At 45.1% G+C, this 18,292-nt stretch overlaps 1 protein-coding gene across 1 annotated transcript in view; it reads right to left on the bottom strand.

Annotated features, from left to right (window-relative positions):
• Nucleotides 1-2,810: 2,810 nt before the first annotated feature.
• The window catches only part of KIF6 (kinesin family member 6), a 253,176-nt gene continuing 237,694 nt past the window's right edge, over nucleotides 2,811-18,292 (bottom strand). The window contains exon 22 of the mRNA XM_083175408.1: nucleotides 2,811-4,124. Within this exon, the coding sequence (XP_083031534.1) occupies nucleotides 4,108-4,124 (17 nt within the window). The 3' untranslated portion in view covers nucleotides 2,811-4,107. The remainder of the gene's footprint in view (nucleotides 4,125-18,292) is intronic.

The following is an 18,292-nucleotide window of genomic DNA, read 5'->3' as shown; positions in this document are numbered from 1 at the left end:
GTGAGTGAAATGTGAAGAGAAGTGGGCTTTGACAACAGGAGGGAAGAGGGCCCTACTCGGAGGAGCTTACAATCTAGTAGGAAGGGGAGACAGACAGATTACAAGAGGTGCAAGCGAGGGGGTGGTGGTTAGATAGCAGGATGTAAACAGGAAACAGGCAAGGGGTCGGAGAACCAGCTGGTTTATGCAGTGGAAGGGTACGCTTTGATGAATAGGTGAGTTTTCAGTGCCCGTTTGAAGCTTTGCAAGGTCGGGGAAAGTCTAATGGAGCGAGGGAGTGCGTTCCACTGAAGGGGTGCAGCACGGGCAAAGTCCTGTACTCTAGCATGGGAAGCAGTGATCAGGGTGGAGGAGAGACGACAGTCGTCAGCTGACCGTAGAGGGCGGGAGGGTGTATGAATGGAGATGAGGTTAGAGATATATGGAGCAATGGAATTAGAGATGGCCCTGTATGTGAGTGTGAGGTGTTTGAAGAGGATTCTGTAGGGGAATGGAAGCCAGTGCAGATTTTGTTGAAGGGGAGTAGCAGAATTAGAGCGGCGGGAGAGGAAGATAAGCCTGGCTGCAGCATTGAGGACAGATTGGAGAGGAGCTAGTTGGGATTGAGCAAGGCCGGTGAGAAGAGCATTACAGTAGTCAAGCCGTGAGATGACCAATGAGTGGATGATCAGCTTAGTTGCACTCTGTGAGAGAAAGGGCCTGATGCGAGCAATGTTGCGTAACTGGAACCGGCAAGAATGGGCCAGCGTTTGGATGTGGGGTGCAAAGGAGAGGGAGGAGTCAAGAGTGACACCCAGGCAGCGGAGTTGGGGAACAGGGGAGATGATGGTGTTGTTAACAGTGATAGAGATATTAGTAGGGGGCATAGCTCTGGGTGGGGGAAAGATAATAAGTTCGGTTTTGTCCATATTCAGCTTCAGAAATCGCTCAGACATCCAGGTAGAGATGGCAGCGAGGCAGTTGGAAACTTGAGAGAAAACAGTGGGGGACAGATCAGGAGAGGAGAGGTAGATTTGGGTGTCATCTGCATAGAGGTGATATTGGAAGCCAAAGGAGTTAATGAGTGCACCCAGAGAGGAGGTGTACAGAGAGAACAGAATGGGGCCAAGGACGGAACCCTGAGGGACCCCGACAGGAAGGATAGAAGGTGGTGAGGTAGAGCCAGAGGCAGAGACTGAGAAGGAACGGTTGAAGAGGTAAGAGGAAAACCAGTTGAAGACTGTGCCAGAGAGGCCAATGTTTTGGAGTGTGTGGAGGAGGAGAGGGTGATCCACAGTGTCAAAGGCAGCAGATAGGTCCAAAAGAATAAGCAGGGAGAAGTGACCCTTGGATTTGGCTGACAGCAGGTCATTGGTGACTTTCACTAGGGCAGTCTCAGTGGAATGAAGTGGGCGAAAGCCAGATTGAAGGGGATCTAGGATGGAGTGGTCAGACAGGTAGCTGGTGAGACGCCTGTAAACCAGCCGTTCTAGTATTTTAGAGGCAAATGGGAGAAGAGAGATAGGGCGGTAGCTTGTGGGAGAAAAAGGGTCCAGGTTAGGTTTTTTAAGAATAGGCGAGACCAGAGCGTGTTTGAAGGGTGAGGGAAAGATGCCAGTAGAAAGAGATAGGTTAAAGAGGTGAGCAAGGTGGGAGCAGCCAGTGGGGGAGAGGGAACTGAGGAGACGGGAGGGGAGAGGGTCCAAGGGACAGGTAGAGGGGGGAGAGGATGAGATGAGGGAGCGGACTTCCTCAGCTGTAGTAGGGCAGAAGGATGACAGAGTGGGGTAGTTGGTAGGGGAGGATGATTGGGGTGGGTGGGCAGCAGAGGGGGTATGGAAGGAGATATCATGTCGGATTACCTCAATTTTAGAGAGGAAGAAGGAGGCAAAGTCAGTGGCAGTGAGGGATGAAGGGAGGAGGGGTGGTGCAGGGCGAAGTAGAGTGTTGAAAGTTTCAAAGAGACGTCGGGGATTGGAGGAATGGGAAGAGATGAGAGATTTGAAGAAAGATTGTTTGGTATAGGAGAGAGCAGCGCTGTAGGAGGAGAGAATAAACTTGAAATGGAGGAAGTCTTCCAGAGAGTGAGATTTCCTCCAGAGGCGTTCAGCAGAGCGTGCACATTTTTGCAAGAAACGAGTTATGCACAATACGTATGGTACGCTTACACAGTCATTCTATAATAACCATTTGATTTTTGAATTCTCTAACTAGTGATCAAATCTGGTTTAGGCCCGTGGAGGGGCCTTACACAAACTAAAATAATTAGAAAATTAAAACTATAAATCAAACTTTGCTATAAACGCCATAAACACGGCGCACACATGGCGCCGCTAGCTCCAACAAATGTATTGTTTACGTTTTAATACTGCGATTAAAGTTTTTTAAGATGGATTAAATTTTCCATCCTATCATGTGTGCCACCTAGTGGTTTAGAGTGGGTAGTGCTGGAGTGAAGATGCACTGATGTAAGAGAATACAGTAGTCAGTGATGTATCTGGAATCAATTAATGGCAGCCGGACTCACATTTACCGCGGCTGGAGATAAGGAGCAGTCACAGAGCAAATAGGATTTTTTGTTTTGAAGAAAGAAAAAAAAAAAAAATCAATGAATTGTCTAGATAGAGGAGGGTAAAATCACCAGAACAGCTTCCGCCGCAAGTCATCAGCCAGAGGGCGATAAGACGGGACAATGTCACAGTACATACATAGAACCATTTCCCCATGCTGCACTATGCATGCATTTAGGACTCAGTTATAGCCAACATTCAAGAAAAAAACATGTTTTCACATATTTTATTAAAATTATTATTTTATTAACAACTGTATTATTTACAATAAATACTGACACCAGATAGTAGACCATATACAGTAAAATCTACATATGACATATTGGGGTTGCAGTACAGTATTATGACCAGGGGAGGCTCCAGAGTTCAAAATTCTAATTGGGGAGCCAGAACGACTGTCACCAACTGCCGTTCCAAACGGACTCACTGGCAGTGGGTGTGGCTCCCCTATTTGAATTATGAACCGGATTATGGATCCTCCAATGGTTATGGCACATACAGTATACAGAGACAGACACCAAAGTGTGTGTATCCTACAATGATAACACCCAGGGGAATTGTGGGAAATGATCTCTTTCACGGATTCTGATGTTACTAATTATAGATACAATATACAACTGTAGGGTACAAAAATCTATTTACAACAGCCATACCTAAAGGCACCATGTGAGTGATAGGAGCGGACAGCACCCAGGGTGATGTGGGCTGCCCCAGTACTCAGCCTGAACGGTGGGGTTAGCTATCGCCCATTGATGCTTCCTTCTCATTGTTGAGGATTTTACCTTAAAAGAGGGAGTTCCATTTGCAAATGCCCAAGGTTTCTCTATATTGTGTACAGTATGTGTAGACACAGTCTCAGTTGTGATCAGCTTCTGCTCATTAAAATGATATGCAGCATGCCTACATTCTGTGTGTGACTGTGGCTGTGTCTGCATACGGAACGCTACAATACAGTGTTGTAGTGAAAACAGCAGACGCTGCTTGTGCATTCTATTTGCACCGCTGTGCAGAGACGCTTGGCGCTGCTGAGTCATGCCATGCACAAGGAGGCTCGATGTATGCGGGCACATCTGTAGGTGGCACTGCAAGCCCAGGGATTTTTGGCATAAAATTATATTCCCGAGGAATTTGCATGAGGTGTGAATTGGCAGGTCAGTAATATTGTCTGACCTTATTTGTATGGTAAAGTATGTAAATGGTTCTTACAGTGATACCATGATTTGTATACAGTATACAGTACTGCATGTCTAGGTACAAGTAAGCAGAAACAAACAATGCTTCAGTGATCTGTGAGATATATATTTGGCTTCATGTGTAGTACAGGATTATATTCTGACTATTACGGTTGGGATTAGCCTGATTAGCACAGAACACCTCTAATTACAGTAAGTTCCACAGTCGCTTCCCATCGCCCTCATCTGAGACAGTGTTATACAGTAACTCACTAGTTACTGAGTCTCAGTGACCCGGGAAGACTCTGCTGCTGCTGAGTCATTGTGTGTCTGGTAAGGTGCTGTGCTGTCAGTCAGGGTATATACCAGGGTACAGCATGTGCCAGTCACTTTTGCCCGGAACCTGTAAGAGAGAAAATATAATCGTCACATTATAACAGGGGACCCAACCAGTGTTCCCTCTAAGCTGTGCGCACGTGCGCGCGCACACACCTTGACAAGCATGCGCACAGACATTACAACTGAGCGCACAAAGCAGCAGTGGTCCCTTTTTGCAATTGTGGACTCAATTAATGTGTGTTTCACCCATTAACTACATTGTGTGCTGTGTTTTGAATGTTTAAATGTTTAATATCATTTTGAAGTAAAGTTAACATAAATGCTGAACGTAATTTTCCAGTTATATATAAGTGACGCATCAAAATGTAAATTTCATTCCAAAGTTGCACAGCCAAAATCTTTAGCTGCACACAGCCTTCGTAAAATTAGAGGGAACATTGGACCCAGCCCGCAGGCTTTACCAAGGAATCACTACATACATTACATAGATTTATACATCAACCATAATAATGCCTATAACAGTTATCTTTATCACACTGTGTCCTACTCGGTCTCCCAGATGTGCATTTCATAATTATATTGCTAAACTGTGACTCTCTAACAATAGCAATGCATGCTGGAACCTGTAGTTCAACAACTGCTTTACAGGGTATGTACAGTTGAACATTATAAGGAGTGTACCCCTAACTGAAAATACAACTTTGAAAAGTAATTTTAAAGCAGCACCAAGCAAGTAGCGAAGCATAATTATACAACATGCAATTCTCTATATATTCCCATATCTCACATACAGTCTGGGCTGCTCGTACTGTCTGACATTCATACTCTAGCGTAAATCTATGCTTCACCAGTGTAGCATAACGAGAGGCGCGTGCAGCAGTGCCCTTACACAAGCGGAACCTACAGTATTATCTTTGATGATTTTGCACCGCAGCGACCCCTCTTGGCGAACGTACTGTATACTCGCTCACTTATCCCCATAGCCCGTTATATAAAGTGTAATAGCCGCACGTCTATGCAATAGTATTTTCACAAAAGATGTCTATCTAACATACTGAACAGTACCGTAATGTACAGTAAAGTAGTTCTTGCGCTACAGTGCATTTCACTGGACACTTCACGCACGCGCAATGCGGATTATTGCGCCATAGCTTTGCATTAGACATCTGACGCATGTGCAGCGGTGATTTACAACAAGCGACATCTGGTGGATGATCGCTGGTAAAAAGTCAGATCCAGATGTCTGCCCATGGTAAGCCTAGAACTCAGCCAATTGAATGGGAGCCTAATTTGCAACTCAGACACAAAACAAGTTGGTAGAGCAGGACATCTTTAACCCCTTCCCGACGAGGCCTTTTTTGTTAATTTTTTTTTTTTCTCCTCGCGTTCAAATAAGCGTAACTTTTTTAATTTTTCGGCTATATAGACACATGAGGGCTTTTTTTTTGCGGGACAAGTTGTACTTTTTAATGGTACCATTTACTATACCGTATAATATTCTGGGGAATCAGGAAATAATTCAATGTGGGGTAAAAAAGAAAAAAAAACACAATTCCACAATTTTGCGCTGGTTACGTTTTTTTTGGAGTTCATAGTTCGTTTAAAATGACGGGTTATCTTTATTCTATGGGTCGTTACGATTCCGGTGATACCAAACTTATATAGTTTTCGTTATGTTTTACCACTAAAAAAAAAAATAGAAACTTTTACGGTTTTTCTAAGTAGGCGATGCGACCAAAAAACGTAGTTTTGGCGTTGGGAATTATTTTCCGTTTACGCCTTTAACCGTGCGGGATAACTAATGTTAAATTTTAATAGATCGGACTTTTAGGAACGCGGCGATACCAAATATGTTTATTTTTTTTATTTTTTATTTATTTTTATTTGTGAAATGGGGAAAGGGGGGTGATTTGAACTTTTAATATTTTTTTATTTATTTTTTATTTTTAAACTTATTTTTTTTTTTTTTTTTTACTTTTACTACAAGGCCCCCTAGTGTACTTGACCACTAGGGGGCGCGATCGCCTGTACTAGGTTCAGCCATAGAGCTCTATGGCTGAACATAGTGATTTTCAGCACTTCCTATTACATCCTGCCTGAGGCAGGATGTAATAGGAATGCTGACACGGCCAGCACAGGGGTCTACATTAGACCCCTGGCTGCCATGGCAACCGATCGGCACCCTCCGATCTCGCCGCGGGGGGCCCCGATCGGCGCCGGAGGGGGGCGCCCCCCCTCCGATCAGCTATTTAAGCACTGCGGGCGCTTTGCCCGCGGTGCTTAAAGGGTTAAACGGCCACGATCGGCGTACTCGCCGCTCGTGGCCGTGAGAGCAGGTACCTGGCTGTAATATACAGCCATTACCTGCTCTCTTTCAAGCCAGCTCACTCCGTGAGCTGGCTTGATTCCCCCGCAACCGACACATGACGTATATATACGTCATGTGTCGGGAAGGGGTTAAAGCAGGTTTGGTAGATGATAAAGAAGAGAAGAGAACCAGTTAGATCGCGTGAGTACAGTATCACATATATTTTCCATTACACTGGGATATCCAATATAGTTCAGGTGACAGCTGTACACACGTTGATATAACATTATACTCCGCCCATTAGTATTTACATTGTATTACTGCCTTCTGTGGTAATTCCCATCTATGGTCAATCAGATGCTTAACAGTGGTTCAGATGGACAGTGTATGTCCAATTAAAATGCAATACAGGTTGAGTATCCCTTATCCAGATATCTGCTATCCAAATGATTAAAAAAACAAACAAACAAAAAAAAAAACAGTTTCCGTAATGTACTTTTTTCTTTTTGCTAATACTGTAGCACTATTGGGGACATCTGTAACTGGCACTACTGGAGACATAAAGGGGGAAATTTACTAAGAATACGAATACAAAAAATTGTATGCGTATTCTTACTACGAATCAGTACGACTGCATACGGCTGTTTCAGCCGTATGCAAAGTCGTGTTCCGGAGGGGAATTTACAAAGCAGTCATATACGACTGCTTTGTAACCCTTTCGATGGCGTAACCATTCGTATTAGCGGCCGTATTCGTACAGCCAGTCTGCATGGATCAGTCAGATCCCTGCATGCTGCAGTGCAAAAAGAAATAGAAAAATAAATGAAAAAACGGCATGGGGTCCCCCCCACGGGTGTAACCAGCACCAGGCTGAAAGAGCCGGGGCTGGTAATAAAAAAAATCAGGAAACCCGACAAATAGGGGTTCCCCAATTTTTTAAAAACCAGCCGCAGGCTCCAGGTCCGGGGCTGGTTCCCAAAATACGGGGGACAAAATGACTAGGGTACCCCCGTATTTTAAGAACCAGCCCCAGGCCAAACCAGCCAGCAGGGTAATGTCACAGCTGGGGGACACTTATTAAGTCGGACACTTAGAAAGTCAGCTCCGGACCCAGGACCTGAAGACGATAATAAGCCTGCCTGTGTGTATATATATATATATATATATATATGTCCGCCGGGTAGCATGGAGTAGGGATGGCCATCGTGTCCTTTGCCATCAATGGCAAAAGTGCAACTGGCCATCAATAGTGTATAGAAACATAGAAACATAGAATTTGACGGCAGATAAGAACCATTTGGCCCATCTGCTCTGCCCCTTTTTTACCCTTCAGGTAATCTCAACCCTTTTTAATCCTTATTTCTTTGTAAGGATATCAATATGCCTATCCCAAGCATGTTTAAATTGTTCTACTGTCTTAGCCTCTACCACCTCTGATGGGAGGCTATTCCACTTATCCACTACCCTTTCTGTGAAGTAATTCTTTCTAACATTTCCCCTGAACCTACCTCCCTCTAGTGTATAACTATGCAATGGATGACCACCAACGTTTTTAGATATTGATGGTCATCCATTTTCTTTGAGTTAGTGGCCCGTGGGCCATTTAAAATTTGTGGCTTTGCGGGTGTCGGGGGCGGAGCTACGCTCTGTGTCCTGGCCCCTTATGGGAAAAAGGAAAATGAAACTATTTGTTGAAGCTTGACATCGATGGTGGGAAACCATCTGGTTCTCCCCCATCAATGTCAAAACTATTTGGCCATAAACCATCGATGATTTCTAATCATCGATGGTCATCTCTAGCATGGAGCCGTGATTGCGGTGTCGCAGAGGGATCGCACTAACTGATCTGATCTGTGGTGGCGGCCGATCGGTGGTGGGTGGCGGGGGCCCCTATCAGAAAGGGGGGCCCAGGGGTACTGACTCCCTGAGCCCAGCCCCCTTAATCCGACTCTGGATACTCCCCTGTGACATAGAAGCTAGTTGCCACCTGTCACTAATTTCTATGGTCAGTTATCGCTTGTCCTTGGGATATTTGTGTCCCTGATTGTTACCATTGTCCGACCGCACGATACAATCCTCCTTATTCTGTATAATGAATGATATTTGCACTATCTATTTTTATTCTATGGCCTTTCTAAGTAAATATTTATGGAGTCGTTAAAATGCAGAAAGAGATTATGGCAGAGTTCAGTAAACACCACCTGATAAGGAGTGAAGCACACACAGGCCACAGTATCTCTGCAGCGCTGCCCATGACATGCTGATGATATAACTGGCTCAGCACTTACTGTGCATTACATGGCCAAAATATGGGGACACCTTCTTGGCCTTTTTATCCATATGTAAGATCAAGCGTCCAGCCGTGCAATCTCCATAGTCACACATTAGCGGTAGAGTCGGTCACAATACAGGGCTCAGTGGCTGCTGACGTGGTACTGCCATAGGGAGCCGCCTTCCTCATAGCATCAATAATAGTTATTGTGACGTACAGCGGTACAGGACCGGTCCACATTGTGTCCGAGCGCATAGGAATCCTCAGTGCTCAGCTAAAACAGTCACTGACGGATGCCGAAGAAATTATACAGCACTGAAAAAGTCAGAATTCCATGGTATTCACAAATACAAACAATGTATTAACAACAATAACAAGACGTGAATGCACTGTACCACAATAATATAACTATATCCACATCATTAAGAAATAATTCATGTGACACGAGACCTTGTAATGGAATGCAAAACACCAAAAGTCCAGAGGTAAGCAGCAGAGTTGGGGTGAACCACTAATAGAGGGTACACATGGTGAGATACGCATTATTTTTCTATTCTATTCGATGCAGATTTGATCCCGATGCGCGCTCCCATGTAGTGTAAATTGGAAAGAAAAATAGTGCATATGTGTTGGTTTGGGTATTGCATTATCTCATATATTTAGCCAGATCTGTCACTCATCCCCTGTGTATATAACGTTCCTGCCCAGCGGGATACACACACCCGCCCCCCTAGGAAAAAGACCAGTGTTCTATGTGTATAACGTTCCCTCCCAGCATTATACACAAACCCGCCCCCCCTAAGGACAAGACCAGTGTTCTACTCACCCCCACCCCCTTGACATCACCTCCCCTCGCCCAGTCAGGGCTACAGTACACGCCCACCATCCACCATTTCTCCACAGCCACCATCCACCATTACTCCCACACCCCCCCTCTGCCCAGCACCCCCCCCCAGACACCCCTGACCCCCCCTCCCGCAATCCCCCGCGACCCCCCCTCTTGCGATTCACGGCACCCCCTGCCCCCCCCCCCCCCCCGCGATTTGCGGACCCAAGCCCCCTCCCGCGATTCACGGCACCCCTCCCGTGATTTGTGGCCCCCCGTGATTCACGCCACCCCCGCGCCCCCCCTCCCGCGATTCGCGGCACCCCCCTCCCACGATTCGCCATGCCCCCCTCCCGCGATTTGAGAACCCAGCCCCCTCCCGCGATTCACGGCTCCCCCCTCCTGCGATTAGTGGCACCCCCGAAAACCCCCCTCACGTGATTCTAGCCCCCCCTGCGATTCGCGCCCCCTCCCGCGATTCACAGAGCCACCCTCCCGGGATTTGCAGACCCCCACGGCACCTCCCATGATTCACACCTCCCCTCCCGCGCCCCCTCCCACGATTTGCAGACCCTCTCCCACGATTCACCGCACCCCCCCTCCCGCGAATTGCGGCCCCCCATGACCCCCCTCCCGCGATTCATGACCGCCCCTGCACCCCCCTCCCGCGATTCACGGACCCCTGAACCCCCCCTCCCTTGATTCACGGCAGCCCCCGCACCCCCCCTTCGATTCACGGACCCCCCCACCCCCCCTACCACAATTCACTGACCCCCACAACCCCCCTCCCGCAATTTGCGGACCCCCCTTCCCACGATTGGGTGTGGTACAGGGGTCTGACAGTCAGGATCCCGACAGTCATTAGCCTGATGTCAGGATCCCAACTGGCCGGACCCCGACAGCATGGTGAGTGCAACTAAGCAGAAAAGGAAAAAACAGGAATGTCCTGTTTATATGGGTGCACCTATCATAATTAAAATTTGTACTTTTATTAGGTATACTTTAAGAAATACTGCGAAATGTTTAAAAAATACAGGGAGAATGGACAAACATCAATTAAAGTAGGAAATCACTAATAGTAAAATAAAGGTGGCAGACAGGCTGCTCTCTCCAAATTCACTTCTATAGTAAGGACGGATTGGTGTGTGTGAGTATTGTAGGTGTTTGGTGTATTGGATGGATGTCTTCACCGTTAATATCCACATAAGAGGTAATGTCACTGTTCCTACTTAATGTATGTGGAACAGGCACTAAGTTGGTCACCCTTTTACCCAGATAATAACTGGGACAAATGGCGGGTGTTTAAATAGATGATATACAGGCTAGCATTACTCCTTTGTGAGCCCGCACGTGGAGATTCCAGCTATTAGCCTATGTAGAACCGGCTATTATTATGATTATGATAATATATCTCACTGTCCTGGGGTAGCACACCTCCTTCTTCAGTCATTATTACATTAAACTGAATTTCTCTTTTTGGGGGTCATTTAACCCCTTCCCGACATATGACGTACATTTACGTCATATGTCGGTTGCGGGAGAATCAAGCCAGCTCACGGAGTGAGCTGGCTTGAAAGAGAGCAGGTAATGGCTGTATATTACAGCCAGGTCCCTGCTCTCAGGGCCACGAGCGGCGAGTTCGCCGATCGTGGCCGTTTAACCCTTTAAGCACCGCGGGCAAAGTGACCGCAGTGCTTAAATAGCTGATCGGAGGGGGGGCGCCCCCCTCCGGCGCCGATCGGGGCCCCCCGCAGCGAGATCGGAGGGTGCCGATCAGTTGCCATGGTAGCCAGGGGTCTAATGTAGACCCCTGTGCTGGCCGTGTCTGCATACCTATCATATCCTGCCTGAGGCAGGATGTAATAGGAAGTGCATAAAATCACTATGTTCAGCCATAGAGCTCTATGGCTGAACCTAGTACAGGCGATCGCGCCCCCTAGTGGTCAAGTACACTAGGGGGCCTTGTAGTAAAAGTAAAAAAAAAAAAAAAAATAAAGTTTAAAAATAAAAAATAAATAAAAAAATATTAAAAGTTCAAATCACCCCCCTTTCCCCATTTCCCAAATAAAAATAAATAAAAAATAAAAAAATAAACATATTTGGTATCGCCGCGTTCCTAAAAGTCCGATCTATTAAAATATAACATTAGTTATCCCGCACGATTAAAGGCGTAAACGGAAAATAATCCCCAACGCCAAAACTACGTTTTTTGGTCGCATCGCCTACCCAAAAAAAAATAGCTAAAAGAGATCAAAAAGTCGCCCATATCCCATAATGGTATTAATTAAAAAGTACACTTCAGCCCGCAAAAAATGAGCCCTCACCCAGGTCCGTAGGTGGAAAAATAAAAAAGTTATAAGCCGCAGAACATGGCGACGCGACGCAAATTCGAAAAACCGTAACATTTTCTATTTTTTTTTTTAGTGGTAAAATGTAACGAAAACTATATAAGTTTGGTATCACCGGAATCGTAACGACCCATAGAATAAAGATAACCCATCATTTTAAACGAACTATGAACTCCAAAAAAACCGTAACCAGCGCAAAATTGTGGAATTGCGTTTTTTTTTCTTTTTACCCCACATTGAATTATTTCCTGATTCCCCAGAATATTATACGGTATAGTAAATGGTACCATTAAAAAGTACAACTTGTCCCGCAAAAAAAAAGCCCTCATGTGTCTATATAGCCGGAAAATTAAAAAAGTTACGCTTATTTGAACGCAAGGAGGAAAAAAAAAAAAAAATTACCATAAAAGGCAATGTCGGGAAGGGGTTAAGACACTTTTTGTGTGGTCTTGTGCGACCGACCTTTCTTTTCTTGGTCTATGAGTGCAACTAAGCCCCTTGCGGGCTCGCTGCGCGAGCCATCACTATTTTCCCTCTATGGTGGTAGTGGACCCCCACAAGAGAAAATAGCAGGTGGCCATCGGGAACCCGTCTGTCTGTGTTTTGAAAGTCGGGATCCTGATGTCGGGTAAATGCCTGTGGAGGTATAAGCAGCAGTGTGATGAACGCCCTGTATATGTGTTGGTTGGGTATTGTACTATGGAGGTATAAGCAGCACTGTGATGAACGCCCTGTATATGTGTTGGTTGGGTATTGCACTATGGAGGTATAAGCGTCACTGTGATGAATGCTCTGTATATGTGATGGTTGGGTATTGCACTATGGTGGTATAAGCAGCAGTGTGGTGAATGCCCTGTATATGTGTTGGTTGGGTATTGCACTATGGAGGTATAAGCAGCAGTGTGGTGAATGCCCTGTATATGTGATGGTTGGGTATTGCACTATGGAGGTATAAGCAGCACTGTGATGAATTCCCTGTATATGTGTTGGTTGGGTATTGCACTATGGAGGTATAAGCAGCACAGTGATGAATTCCCTGTATATGTGTTGGTTGGGTATTGCACTATGGAGGTATAAGCAGCAGTGTGATGAACACCCTGTATATGTGTTGGTTGGGTATTGCACTATGGAGGTATAAGCTGCACAGTGATGAATTCCCTGTATATGTGTTGGTTGGGTATTGCACTATGGAGGTATAAGCAGCACTGTGATGAATTCCCTGTATATGTGATGGTTGAATATTGCACTATGGAGGTATAAGCGGCACTGTGATGAATTCCCTGTATATGTGATGGTTGGGTATTGCACTATGGTGGTATAAGTAGCACTGTGATGAACACCCTGTATATGTGTTGGTTTGGTATTGCACTATGGAGGTATAAGCAGCAGTGTGATGAATGTCCTGTATATGTGTTGGTTGGGTATTGCACTATGGAGGTATAAAGCGGCAGTGTGATGAATGCCCTGTATATGTGTTGGTTGGGTATTGCACTATGGAGGTATAAGCGTCACTGTGATGAATTCCCTGTATATGTGATGGTTGGATATTGCACTATGGTGGTATAAGTAGCACAGTGATGAATGCCCTGTATATGTGTTGGTTGGGTATTGCACTATGGAGGTATAAGCAGCAGTGTGATGAATTCCCTGTATATGTGTTGGTTGGGTATTGCACTATGGAGGTATAAGCAGCAGTGTGGTGAATTCCCTGTATATGTGTTGGTTGGGTATCGCACTATGGAGGTATAAGCAGCAGTGTGATGAATTCCCTGTATATGTGTTGGTTGGGTATTGCACTATGGAGGTATAAGCTGCAGTGTGGTGAATGCCCTGTATATGTGTTGGTTGGATATTGCACTATGGAGGTATAAGCAGAACAGTGATGAATTCCCTGTATATGTGTTGGTTGGGTATTGCACTATGGAGGTATAAGCGGCAGTGTGATGAATGTCCTGTATATGTGTTGGTTGGATATTGCACTATGGAGGTATAAGCAGAACAGTGATGAATTCCCTGTATATGTGTTGGTTGGGTATTGCACTATGGAGGTATAAAGCGGCAATGTGATGAATGTCCTGTATATGTGTTGGTTGGGTATTGCACTATGGAGGTATAAGCAGCAGTGTGATGAACGCCCTGTATATGTGTTGGTTGGGTATTGCACTATGGAGGTATAAGCAGCAGTGTGATGAATTCCCTGTATATGTGTTGGTTGGGTATTGCACTATGGAGGTATAAGCAGCACAGTGATGAATGTCCTGTATATGTGTTGGTTGGGTATTGCACTATGGAGGTATAAGCAGCAGTGTGATGAACACCCTGTATATGTGTTGGTTGGGTATTGCACTATGGAGGTATAAGCAGCAGTGTGGTGAATGCCCTGTATATGTGTTGGTTGGGTATTGCACTATGGAGGTATAAGCGGCAGTGTGATGAATTCCCTGTATATGTGATGGTTGGGTATTGCACTATGGTGGTATAAGTAGCACTGTGATGAACACCCTGTATATGTGTTGGTTGGGTATTGCACTATGGAGGTATAAGCAGCACTGTGATGAATGCCCTGTATATGTGTTGGTTGGGTATTGCACTATGGAGGTATAAGCGGCAGTGTGATGAATTCCCTGTATATGTGTTGGTTGGGTATTGCACTATGGAGGTATAAGCAGCAGTGTGATGAATTCCCTGTATATGTGTTGGTTGGGTATTGTACTATGGAGGTATAAGCGGCAGTGTGATGAACGCCCTGTATATGTGTTGGTTGGGTATTGCACTATGGAGGTATAAGCAGCACAGTGATGAATGTCCTGTATATGTGATGGTTGGGTATTGCACTATGGAGGTATAAGCGGCAGTGTGATGAATGCCCTGTATATGTGTTGGTTGGGTATTGCACTATGGAGGTATAAAGCGGCAGTGTGATGAATGCCCTGTATATGTGTTGGTTGGGTATTGCACTATGGAGGTATAAAGCGGCAGTGTGATGAACACCCTGTATATGTGTTGGTTGGGTATTGCACTATGGAGGTATAAAGCGGCAGTGTGATGAATTCCCTGTATATGTGATGGTTGGGTATTGCACTATGGAGGTATAAGCGGCACTGTGATGAATTCCCTGTATATGTGATGGTTGGGTATTGCACTATGGAGGTATAAGCAGCAGTGTGGTGAATTCCCTGTATATGTGTTGGTTGGGTATTGCACTATGGAGGTATAAGCAGCACTGTGATGAACGCCCTGTATATGTGTTGGTTGGATATTGCACTATGGTGGTATAAGCAGCAGTGTGATGAATGCCCTGTATATGTGTTGGTTGGGTATTGCACTATGGAGGTATAAAGCGTCAGTGTGATGAATGCCCTGTATATGTGTTGGTTGGGTATTGCACTATGGAGGTATAAAGCGGCAGTGTGATGAACACCCTGTATATGTGTTGGTTGGGTATTGCACTATGGAGGTATAAAGCGGCAGTGTGATGAATGCCCTGTATATGTGTTGGTTGGGTATTGCACTATGGAGGTATAAGCGTCACTGTGATGAATTCCCTGTATATGTTATGGCTGGATATTGCACTATGGTGGTATAAGTAGCACTGTGATGAACACCCTGTATATGTGTTGGTTGGGTATTGCACTATGGAGGTATAACCGGCACAGTGATGAATTCCCTGTATATGTGATGGTTGGATATTGCACTATGGTGGTATAAGTAGCACTGTGATGAATGCCCTGTATATGTGTTGGTTGGGTATTGCACTATGGAGGTATAAGCGTCACTGTGATGAATTCCCTGTATATGTGATGGTTGGATATTGCACTATGGTGGTATAAGTAGCACTGTGATGAATGCCCTGTATATGTGTTGGTTGGGTATTGCACTATGGAGGTATAAGCGGCAGTGTGATGAATTCCCTGTATATGTGTTGGTTGGGTATTGCACTATGGAGGTATAAGCAGCAGTGTGATGAATTCCCTGTATATGTGTTGGTTGGGTATTGCACTATGGAGGTATAAGCAGCAGTGTGATGAATTCCCTGTATATGTGTTGGTTGGGTATTGCACTATGGAGGTATAAGCAGCACAGTGATGAATGTCCTGTATATGTGATGGATGGGTATTGCACTATGGAGTTATAAAGCGGCAGTGTGATGAATGCCCTGTATATGTGTTGGTTGGGTATTGCACTATGGAGGTATAAGCGTCACTGTGATGAATTCCCTGTATATGTGATGGTTGGATATTGCACTATGGTGGTATAAGTAGCACAGTGATGAATGCCCTGTATATGTGTTGGTTGGGTATTGCACTATGGAGGTATAAGCAGCAGTGTGATGAATTCCCTGTATATGTGTTGGTTGGGTATTGCACTATGGAGGTATAAGCAGCAGTGTGGTGAATTCCCTGTATATGTGTTGGTTGGGTATCGCACTATGGAGGTATAAGCAGCAGTGTGATGAATTCCCTGTATATGTGTTGGTTGGGTATTGCACTATGGAGGTATAAGCTGCAGTGTGGTGAATGCCCTGTATATGTGTTGGTTGGATATTGCACTATGGAGGTATAAGCAGAACAGTGATGAATTCCCTGTATATGTGTTGGTTGGGTATTGCACTATGGAGGTATAAGCGGCAGTGTGATGAATGTCCTGTATATGTGTTGGTTGGATATTGCACTATGGAGGTATAAGCAGAACAGTGATGAATTCCCTGTATATGTGTTGGTTGGGTATTGCACTATGGAGGTATAAAGCGGCAATGTGATGAATGTCCTGTATATGTGTTGGTTGGGTATTGCACTATGGAGGTATAAGCAGCAGTGTGATGAACGCCCTGTATATGTGTTGGTTGGGTATTGCACTATGGAGGTATAAGCAGCAGTGTGATGAATTCCCTGTATATGTGTTGGTTGGGTATTGCACTATGAAGGTATAAGCAGCACAGTGATGAATGTCCTGTATATGTGTTGGTTGGGTATTGCACTATGGAGGTATAAGCAGCAGTGTGATGAACACCCTGTATATGTGTTGGTTGGGTATTGCACTATGGAGGTATAAGCAGCAGTGTGGTGAATGCCCTGTATATGTGTTGGTTGGGTATTGCACTATGGAGGTATAAGCGGCAGTGTGATGAATTCCCTGTATATGTGATGGTTGGGTATTGCACTATGGTGGTATAAGTAGCACTGTGATGAACACCCTGTATATGTGTTGGTTGGGTATTGCACTATGGAGGTATAAGCAGCACTGTGATGAATGCCCTGTATATGTGTTGGTTGGGTATTGCACTATGGAGGTATAAGCGGCAGTGTGATGAATTCCCTGTATATGTGTTGGTTGGGTATTGCACTATGGAGGTATAAGCAGCAGTGTGATGAATTCCCTGTATATGTGTTGGTTGGGTATTGTACTATGGAGGTATAAGCGGCAGTGTGATGAACGCCCTGTATATGTGTTGGTTGGGTATTGCACTATAGAGGTATAAGCAGCACAGTGATGAATGTCCTGTATATGTGATGGTTGGGTATTGCACTATGGAGGTATAAGCGGCAGTGTGATGAATGCCCTGTATATGTGTTGGTTGGGTATTGCACTATGGAGGTATAAAGCGGCAGTGTGATGAATGCCCTGTATATGTGTTGGTTGGGTATTGCACTATGGAGGTATAAAGCGGCAGTGTGATGAACACCCTGTATATGTGTTGGTTGGGTATTGCACTATGGAGGTATAAAGCGGCAGTGTGATGAATTCCCTGTATATGTGATGGTTGGGTATTGCACTATGGAGGTATAAGCGGCACTGTGATGAATTCCCTGTATATGTGATGGTTGGGTATTGCACTATGGAGGTATAAGCAGCAGTGTGGTGAATTCCCTGTATATGTGTTGGTTGGGTATTGCACTATGGAGGTATAAGCAGCACTGTGATGAACGCCCTGTATATGTGTTGGTTGGATATTGCACTATGGTGGTATAAGCAGCAGTGTGATGAATGCCCTGTATATGTGTTGGTTGGGTATTGCACTATGGAGGTATAAAGCGTCAGTGTGATGAATGCCCTGTATATGTGTTGGTTGGGTATTGCACTATGGAGGTATAAAGCGGCAGTGTGATGAACACCCTGTATATGTGTTGGTTGGGTATTGCACTATGGAGGTATAAAGCGGCAGTGTGATGAATGCCCTGTATATGTGTTGGTTGGGTATTGCACTATGGAGGTATAAGCGTCACTGTAATGAATTCCCTGTATATGTTATGGCTGGATATTGCACTATGGTGGTATAAGTAGCACTGTGATGAACACCCTGTATATGTGTTGGTTGGGTATTGCACTATGGAGGTATAACCGGCACAGTGATGAATTCCCTGTATATGTGATGGTTGGATATTGCACTATGGTGGTATAAGTAGCACTGTGATGAATGCCCTGTATATGTGTTGGTTGGGTATTGCACTATGGAGGTATAAGCGTCACTGTGATGAAT

The sequence above is a fragment of the Crinia signifera genome, chromosome 3, assembly GCF_055691185.1.
Source record: "Crinia signifera chromosome 3, ASM5569118v1, whole genome shotgun sequence".
Taxonomy (NCBI): Eukaryota; Metazoa; Chordata; class Amphibia; order Anura; family Myobatrachidae; genus Crinia; species Crinia signifera.
This window is presented reverse-complemented; position numbering and strand designations above follow the sequence as displayed.